Source organism: Nerophis ophidion, linkage group LG17, assembly GCF_033978795.1.
Source record: "Nerophis ophidion isolate RoL-2023_Sa linkage group LG17, RoL_Noph_v1.0, whole genome shotgun sequence".
Lineage (NCBI taxonomy): Eukaryota > Metazoa > Chordata > Actinopteri > Syngnathiformes > Syngnathidae > Nerophis > Nerophis ophidion.
In genome coordinates, this window is record NC_084627.1 from 24,723,979 (window position 1) to 24,733,394 (window position 9,416).

The window sequence follows — 9,416 nt, forward strand, 5'->3', positions numbered from 1 at the left end:
CAGTACAATCCATTAAGTCGTGCGGCTTCATAGCTTACCAAAGTCGCACTAAACATTTTGATAGACTTTTGAGCCCCGTGTGTAATGTTCTATATTTTAAATGGAACATTTTACATTTTGGTGGTGTTTACTCTCATAATGCGGTCTACATGTATCTCTTGTGTGTGACTGCCATCATATCACAGTCTATAAATATCTGCTAATTGTGACTGCCATATATCTTTTATGTACCAACTAAAATAGCTTTGAAGTGGGTAAGCACAACCAAAATTATTCCATACATTAGTCGCACCGGCTTGTAAGGCGCACTGTCGAGTTTTGAGAAAATGAAAAGGATTTTAAGTGCGCCTTATAGTACAAAAAAATAAAAAATACGGTACATTCATTCAACAAAGTCAAGACAGTTTAAAATAAATTGAATGTCAATAATCACTTTTCCTCCAAACACAAAGCCTTTATTTGTAATTCTGCATATCACTTTATGCAGTCTTTGTAACCCTGGTGCGCTTCTTTTTTACCACAACGGGCTTCTGGCTCTTCAAAATGGCACTGGCACGACGAAGGGCAGCCTGGGGGGAAGAAATAACAAATGCTAATGAAGCAATGATCAGTAATACGAGCACGCTTTGAGAGGAAAAAAAAGGACAATTTATATCAGCACAAAGTGCTGCCACTCAAACCATCCATTTTCTACCGCTCGTCCCTTTTGGAGTTGCGGGGGCTGCTGGAGCTTATCTCAGCTGCATTCAGGCGAAAGGCGGCGTACACCCTGGACAAGTAACAATCTCATCACAGGGCCAACACAGATGGAGACAGACAACATTCACACACTAGGGACCATTTAGTGTTGCCAATCAACCTATCCCCAGGTGCACTCAAACCCTGTAAGTAAATTTTATAAATCAAGATTATTTCCTGCAATTGGGTGCATTCCAATACTATTTTACTTTTGGCTATCTTTTTGACACTTGCATATCCCATGCAACGTACCACATCATTTTGAGGTTTTTTAGTAGATCATTTACTAACATAATAGAAATTGTAAAATTATATTAACGGGCTTCACGATGGAAGAGGGGTTAGTGTTTCTGCCTCACACAACGAAAGTCCTGAGTAGTCTGGGGTTCAATCCCGGGCTTGGGATCTTTCTGTGTGGAGTTTGCATGTTCTCCCCGTGAATGTGTGGGTTCCCTCCGGGTACTCCGGCTTCCTCCCACCTCCAAAGACATGCACCTGGGGATAGGTTGGTTGGCAACACTAAATGGTCCTTAGTGTGTGAATGTGAGTGTGAATGTTGTCTATCTGTGTTGGCCCTGCGACGAGGTGGCGACTTGTCCAGGGTGTACGCCGCCTCCCGCCCGATTGTAGCTGAGATAGGCACCACCGTCCCCTGCGACCCCAAAGGAATAAGCGAAAATGGATGGATAGACATTGTATTAACATGCATACATACAACTCAAAAAACATTTCCCATTTGGCAACTATCCTGTAGCCACGGCCCCTCGGGTAATATACCTCCATTTACAATCTGTCAGATCAAAAATATACTTTCTCGCTGGCTACTAATAAATTCTTTAGAACTACAACTAGTTTGGAACTTAGTGTGTTAACAGTATATTGATATTTCATTTAAATAACCCCGCTGGGGTGATATTTAGACATGAAAAGGAAAGTTTAAAAACATGGATGTCCGCGTAACTTTCACATGCCTGAATGTTGGGATTGAGACTGTCACTAACAAAAACCTAACTCACCATGCGCAGGTCCTTCCTGTACTTGTTCTTGCTAATGATGTGCCTCAGGCTGCTGAGAGTGGCACGGGAGTTCTTGTTGATGGTGATCTTCTCGTAAGAGTTCACGGGCTTGTGCTGACCTGTGAAACGAGCAAATATCTTAGCACATATGTCCACTGTTATCTAGGTCAGTGGCGTTATTGGTAGTAGAGTCCTGAACTATTGTGGTCTTATCTTGTGTTTTTAACAATAACCGACTACTAAGTTAAACACATCATACATGCTCCAGGGAAGGCCTCTCTTCACTTAACCGTACACCATTTTTGTAGGATTAAGGGTCGGAAATGCTTTTCACAAAAAATACCATACATTACTTTTTATTATTAGTTATTATTTTTTACTATCATGTTAGACCCGCTCGATATCCATTGCTTTCCTCCTCTCCAAGGTTCTCATAGTCATCATTGTCACCGAAGTCCCACTGGGTCATTATTGTCACCGATGTCCCACTGGGTGTGAGTTTTCCTTGCCCTTATGTGGGCCTACCGAGGATGTCGTAGTGGTTTGTGCAGCCCTTTGAGACACTAGTGATTTAGGGCTATATAAGTAAACATTGATTGATTGATTAGAAATGGCAACAGAAACACATTTTAACATCCCAACTGTAAATGTATTTTTAAGCCAGAGTTTGATCGGAAGGGAGAGGAAAGCGAAGAGGAAGAAACCAAACCAAGCCTTGAAATGTAATCGTATCAAAGGTTTATTGGCTTTCTTTTTCAACACTTTCAGTGCTATAATCTTTAAGTATTCAGGCTAGGTGTTATTATACTGTCTCCTGATTTGAAACATTATAAAGCCTGATTATCAAGGTTATTGTAACAAAAATTATCACTGTTATCATTATAATCGCAGCATTTTAAAGAAACAACATTCAAAATTATTTCCTTCGTAAAAGAAACATTATTGTAGATAAAAACACTGTTTCATGGACCTCAAGTAGAAATTGAATGTGCACATGAAAGCAACACAAGCATTATTAACAAAGTACTATGGCAGAAATAAAACTATAACATGAATAAAATAAATGTGAAAATTGTGCAAGATAGCTCTTTATGGACATAAGACATACAAAAATAAAAACAAATTTAAGAATTTCGCAAGGTGGCACCTGTTGGCTATAAGACGTAACTGCTCTTTTGGTCCATATAGTGTTCTCGTCTTATGCAGAGGGCTGCATGATTATGGCAAAATTAATAATTAAGAGTAATTATCCATATTGAAATCACGATTGATTATGTTAGGTAAAACAGAGTTGGGCTCGAGCATGAACCTGAGGCCTTCATGTAATTTATTAATGTCTACCCATATATTTAAAGACATATATAAGGTTTTTGTTCATTAATAGTATTAACGTGTTAGCTTTTTCCTCATTACATGTCACCATCTAAAAAGAGCAGTGCGCTCTTAAATACACGCTGCAACGATTAACCGATAAATCGATTGGAATAAAGCTTTTATTTGTTTGGGTGTATAATACGGTAAATTCCGTACCATTAGCTGCTACTTTTTTTCCCTACACTTTAACTTTACACCTTGCGGCTTATTAATGGATTTTGTTTTTCTAATGGCCATAATGTGTGTTCAATAGCTTTCATTAAACCCAAGCAGAGGACTGAAATTGTGTTTTATTGTTTGTGCTTTGGGCCATCTTATGGACGAGTTTGCTCACTGCAGGTAGTGCAGGTTGAAAATGTAATTCCTGTTTTAATGCCTTAAACCAGAAGTAAAACCATCTATAGCGTTTCTGCTAATAAGGATTCTTCATGCATCACTCCAAGCAACCTTTTTAAGTTTCACAATTTAAAAAAATTCATACTTACTAAAACATTTAATGTGTAGTGTCTGTAGTAGCGTTTTCCTGCATATTTGCACTGAAGCTAGCGTCATTAGCATTAGCTTATATGCTAACAGGCTTAGAAGTGTGTGTTAATATTAACTTACAATGGCATTATTTTTGTGTTGTTTCAGTTCCACAAAATGAAAATACACGACATCTCCGAAAACCCTCTGCACAGTGCGGGGCCAACAAGGCGGGTAGCTTAGAAAGGCGTAAGCACAAAGTGAGTTCGTAAGTTAAAAAGTTAAAAGTACCACCGATAGTCACACACACATTAGGTGTGGTGAAACTCCCTTCTGCATTTGACCCATTCCCTTGTTCCACCCCCTGAGAGGTGAGGGGAGCAGTAACTGCGATCGGGAATCGATTTGCTCATTTATCCCCCAATACCAACCCTTGATGCAGGGAGGAAATGGGTCCCCTTTTTTGTCTTTGGTATGACTCTAAACACAAGGCCACTGAGCAGGATGAAGATGAGAGGAATTGCTTTTTGGATACTTCCTAAAAATGTCATCATAATCCATCCCTAATTGCTGGCGCAAACACAACCTCTTTGGGGGAGGTAAGAAAGTCGGTGTTCTGCAAAACAAAGTGCACCACTTTCGTCTCAAGCGTTCCCCAGCAAAAACTGATTCAGTCAGTCACGTCTCAACGCAGAGGGAAATCACAAAAAAGCTGTACACTGCGGGAAATATGAGGAAACTGAAAAACTTCTTGATAAATTCTCGTTCCATCTTTCATTTTCTACCTCTTGTCTCTCTCGATGTTGTGAGAGGGCTTGAGCCTATCTACGCTCAGGTGGAAGGCACCGTACACCTTGGCAAAGTCGCCACCTCATAAACAGTCACTAAGAAAAGATGAAGCCAACAAAACTAAACATCAGTTTGTTAGGTATTTATATTATTAAAAGTTATATAGTAAACTTTTCTAAGGAACAGCATTTTAAACTGATATAAAACATGCCCAATGTCAAGAATGCTGCTATTCATAAAAGTAAAAGTTAAGGGAGACTAAACTGAACATAATTGCATTACACTTGTTACACAAGATGTACATTGTCACTTTAAAGACAATTAACTGCAATTTTTTTTTGTATTTGTTTGAAACTGTTTCCTGCACAATTATTTGTGATTACAAATTGTAGTAGGTACGATTAGAACATTTTAGCATTTTATTTGTGATCAATTACAGTAATTATGTTTATCCTAAACATTCATACCACCGTAATTTTACACACTTAACACTTTTTTTATGGACATGCACCAAAACCTAATTGTACTGTGGCCTTAATACAGTGATAATATCGCACCTCAAAATTTTGATAGTTTCATCCCTAGTAAATAACCATTTACGAAATATTTCAATGTAAAAAAAACTCATTACACAAGGTATATATCTGCGGCGTATAGTCTGATGCGGCTGATATATGGAAAATATATTTTTTTCTAAAACTGAATGGGTGTGACTTTATATCCCTGTGCGCTCTATTGTCCGGAAAATATGGTAATAAATGATCCAAACAGCATAAAAAAAAAGGGTAAAAAAAAAAATTGAGTTTTATATAAGCTAAAAGATTGTAAAAAAAAGGTCAATAGAAGGTAAAACATTATAAAAAACAAAAACAAAAGGTCAATTGTAGGTAAACAATTTGGAGAGTAAAAATGGTCAACAGAAGGCAAACGATTGTAAACCGGAGTATTACCAGCTAAAAAAATCTCATAAAAGATAAACCAAGCTAAATAAAGTGTACAAGATTAAAAAATAATAATAATAAAATAAAACAAGGTAAGTAAAAGTAATAATTTCTTAATTTCAATTATTTTCCCTAAAATTTGCATTAGGGCTATAAATTGAATTTTATCTGATTACTAATTAGTCTAACAAACTAATCAACAAGAGTACTCGATTACTACAATAATGGATAGCGGCAGCCTTAATTGTATTCACCATTCTCATATGTAATAGGCACTGATCCTGCCATTAAACAGTTTCTGGGAAAATAATTTTGTATACTTTTAACGTAGGGTGGTAAAACAGCTGTTTTCAAATACGTTTGAATGTTGGAGTGTGAAAGAGAGCCAATGCTAATAAAGTGGTGGAAAACAAGAGTCTGAACACAATGAACATTTGAGTTTACACATTAAAAGAAAATGTACCTTTACGCTTCTTGAGGACGACAACCACACCTTTGCCATCAGCAGCTGGCTGCACACCCACAGTCTTCTTGTGCACCAGCCCGTTGAAGCGGTAGGAGTTCCTAGCCTTCAGGTTGTTAGGCTCCTGTCATCAAATAATATATTAACATACTAACCCTTCTCCTTTCCTATGATTGTCACACACACACTAGGTGTGATGAAATTATTCTCTGCATTTGACCTATCACCCTTGATGGCCCCCAGGGAGATGAGGGGAGCAGTGAGGAGCACTAATGGCCATGCCCGGGAATAATTTTTGGTGATTTGACCCCCAATTCCAGCCCTTGATGCTGAGTGTCAAGCAGGGAGGTAATGGGTCCTATGTTTATAGTCTTTGGTATAACTCAGCCGGGGTTAGAACTCAAGATGTACCGATCAATCATATTACAACATGACTTATGTTATTTTTGGGTCCATTTTATCACACATCTATTCTGCTATTGAAACTCACCAGTGAAAACATAGGCCGAATCAAATTTCTACCGTGAAAAAAGAATGCTTGATTTTGTAAGATGTATTAAACTACCAACATGTTCAGAAATGCAGCCCATTGGGAATCTTCATTTTTTTGTGGGTTGGGGGGCAGAGTCAGGAGTCCACGTTAATCAATTCATGGTAAATTGTGAACCATTGGCAACATTCCCCAAAAAGTGTGTGTGTGTGTGTGTGTGTGGGGGGGGGGGGGGGGGGGGTTACTGCCTATCAATCGCAAATTTTATGTAAGACAAGAACACATGTTCTTTTTATAATGCATCTTGAATAGTAAATGATGCGATCAAAAGTCTGCTTACAATGGAGCCTATGGAAGCCCTTCTATTCTGCCTATAAAGGCCCTAAAAAAACATCCAAACACCACCATTTAGGTTTTATATACATTCTGTGAGTATATGTAATATAATAAAAGACACATTTATCCATCCATCCATTTTCTGCCGCTTATTCCCTTTTGGGATCACGGGGGCGCTGACGTCTATAAAAGACACATTTATAATATTTATTATTTACATATTCAGTAAATTTTAAGCATACAAAGCGCTTTAATTAAAAAAACATCACAACGTTCACTGATTTTTTTTTTTTTACATCACAGATTATTGACTGCTGACTTCATGAGAGCCAATAAACATAAAAAAAACATCACTAATGCTACAATGTCTGCTGCTGTCATTATGATGCCGGTGGATATAATTTTGTTTCAGTCTCGTTTAAATGAAGAATGATTTTTAATCCTCAAAGAAAAGGGGTGTGGAACCAAGCGACTTTTTGTTCAGTTCTCTGGTCTAAATTGGCTGTCAAAGTGTACCAACTTGTTGTAATACATTCTCATCCTTTTACTATCAAAGTTAGAGGCATTAATCATGATGTATAATAAACTTCCGCAAGCGAAAAAGCAATTTACCACTCGATGTTAATATAGAGCGTGTGATCACAGTGCCACTATAGTTTGTCTGCATTAGTGATAATTTTAACATCACTGATACATGGTTAATATTTAAGTTTCATCCATCCATTTTCTGCCGCTTGTCCCTTTTGGGGTCGCTGGAGCCTATCTCAGCTGCATTCGGGCGGTAGGTGGGGTACACCCTGGACAAGTCGCCACCTCATCGCAGGGCCAACACATAAACAGACAACATTCACACTCACATTCACACACTAGGGCCCATTTAGTGTTGCCAATCAACCTATCCCCAGGTGCAGAAGTGCTACAAAATTTAAATCGAGTATTGTTAACGGTTTTTGGATGGTTATCTATTGGGTTGTGTGGGTGGAAAAGAGGACCTCACTTTGGCTACATTGCAGGTGGACTTTTTAGTGTATGTTCAAGTTAGGATTCATAAAAAAAATGTTTGTCATCATGTCTCATGATTGATTGAAACTTGTGTTAGTAGATTGCACAGTACAGTACATATTCCGTACAATTGACCACTAAATGATAACACCCCAATAAGTTTTTCAACTTGTTTAAGTCGGAGTCCACGTTAATCAATTCATAGTAAATTGTGAACCATTGGCAACATTCCCCAAAAAGTGCAGTTCCCCTTTAGTAAACAATGCCTGTTCTTAAAGGCCTACGGAAACCTACTACTACCGACCACGCAGTCTGATAGTTTATATATCAATGATGAAATCTTAACATTGCAACACATGCCAATACGGCCAGTTTAGATTACTAGATTACAATTTTAAATATCCCGCGGAGTTCCTAAGAGACCCTGGCGTTCACAGCAGCCATCCGACTTTCAGGTATGTCTTAACAATCTCACTAAAACACTATTAAAACAATAAGCAGATAAGGGATCTTCCAGAATTATCCTAGTAAACGTGTCTAATTACATCTGAAACGCTCACACTGCCACGCCTGGAGCCGTCGCCTATTCATTTTTATTTTAGTGCCTCATTCTAACTTTCCTCATCCACAAATCTTTTATCCTTACTCAAATTAATGGGGAAATTGTCGCTTTCTCGGTCCGAAAAGCTCTTGCTGCTGGAGGCTAGGATTATAAACAACGTGAGGATGTGAGGAGCCCTACAACCCGTGACGTCATGCGCAAATCGTCTGCTACTTCCAGTAAAGGCAAGGCTTTTTTACTAGCGACCAAAAGTTGCAAACTTTATCGTCGATGTTCTCTACTAAGTCCTTTCAGCAAAAATATGGCAATATCGCGAAATTATCAAGTATGACACATAGAATGGACCTGCTATCCCCGTTTAAATAAGAACATTTCATTTCAGTAGGCTTATAAATCGGAGTCCACGTTAATCAGTTCATGGTAAATTGTGAACCATAGGGAACATTCCCCAAAAGTGCAGTTCCCCCTTTATGTAAGCAGTGCCGTTTCTCAATATAATCTACTCAGTATGTTGAAACAAACAAGGGATTTGAATAGTTTTAAACACAGCATATGCCGTACTTACGGTGCTGTAGGTCTGTCCATTCCTCTTGATGAGAAAGCTGGAGCAGTTCCTGATGACCATCCACTGCAAATGGGACGACATGATGAACCTAGAAAACACAACCAACGTGTTAATAATTGATGCATAGTCATTTAAATGAATCGCAAAAGACACCATATACGATTGGTATTGGTGTAACATAGCATATTTATGTTTAACTTTCATGGACAGCGTGATAGCTAATCTGAGCTTCTTTGCTAATGCTAACTCGACACGAGGCCTAACAAGCACGACGCATTACTTAATATTTTAACCACACAGGGATATGTATTAGTACATGGGGTGTGGACAATTATACTGAACAATAATATCGTACTCAAATTCCCCAACCTAACGTGAAAAATATGCTTTTTTAATAGTGTAATAGTTGCGTGGTAGCAGCCGACACGACCACGTTACCTTTTAGCAGGAGAAAAAGACCGGAGAAGGCGGAAACCACTTTACCCAACCTCAACTAGAGATCACTCCGCGTCCACGTCAGTTTCTTTTATGCTTTAATAACATTTTTTACATTCAAAATCGTTTAATATATTAAGATTTGCAAAAAACAATACATTTAAAATATTTTATATGCGGTTAAATGTACAATTCACCTTAGCACTAGTTTTTCAATAAGAAGCGAATGAACACATCGTA

The 9,416-nt window shown here is 38.2% G+C and overlaps 1 protein-coding gene across 2 annotated transcripts; it reads right to left on the reverse strand.

Moving 5' to 3' along the window:
* Nucleotides 1–433: 433 nt before the first annotated feature.
* Nucleotides 434–8,903, reverse strand: rpl28 (ribosomal protein L28). Of its 2 annotated transcripts, none has more exons than XM_061876668.1 (4): nucleotides 8,742–8,903; nucleotides 5,787–5,910; nucleotides 1,755–1,873; nucleotides 434–549 (listed from the first exon to the last, which is right to left on the reverse strand). In XM_061876668.1, the coding sequence occupies exons 1-4, from the start codon at nucleotides 8,895–8,897 to the stop codon at nucleotides 475–477; spliced, it is 474 nt and encodes a 157-aa protein (XP_061732652.1). In that variant the 5' UTR covers nucleotides 8,898–8,903; the 3' UTR covers nucleotides 434–474. The 2 variants fall into 2 exon arrangements, with proteins under 2 accessions (XP_061732652.1, XP_061732651.1); XM_061876667.1 differs by having other exon boundaries at nucleotides 434–569.
* Between the last annotated feature and the right edge of the window lie 513 nt (nucleotides 8,904–9,416).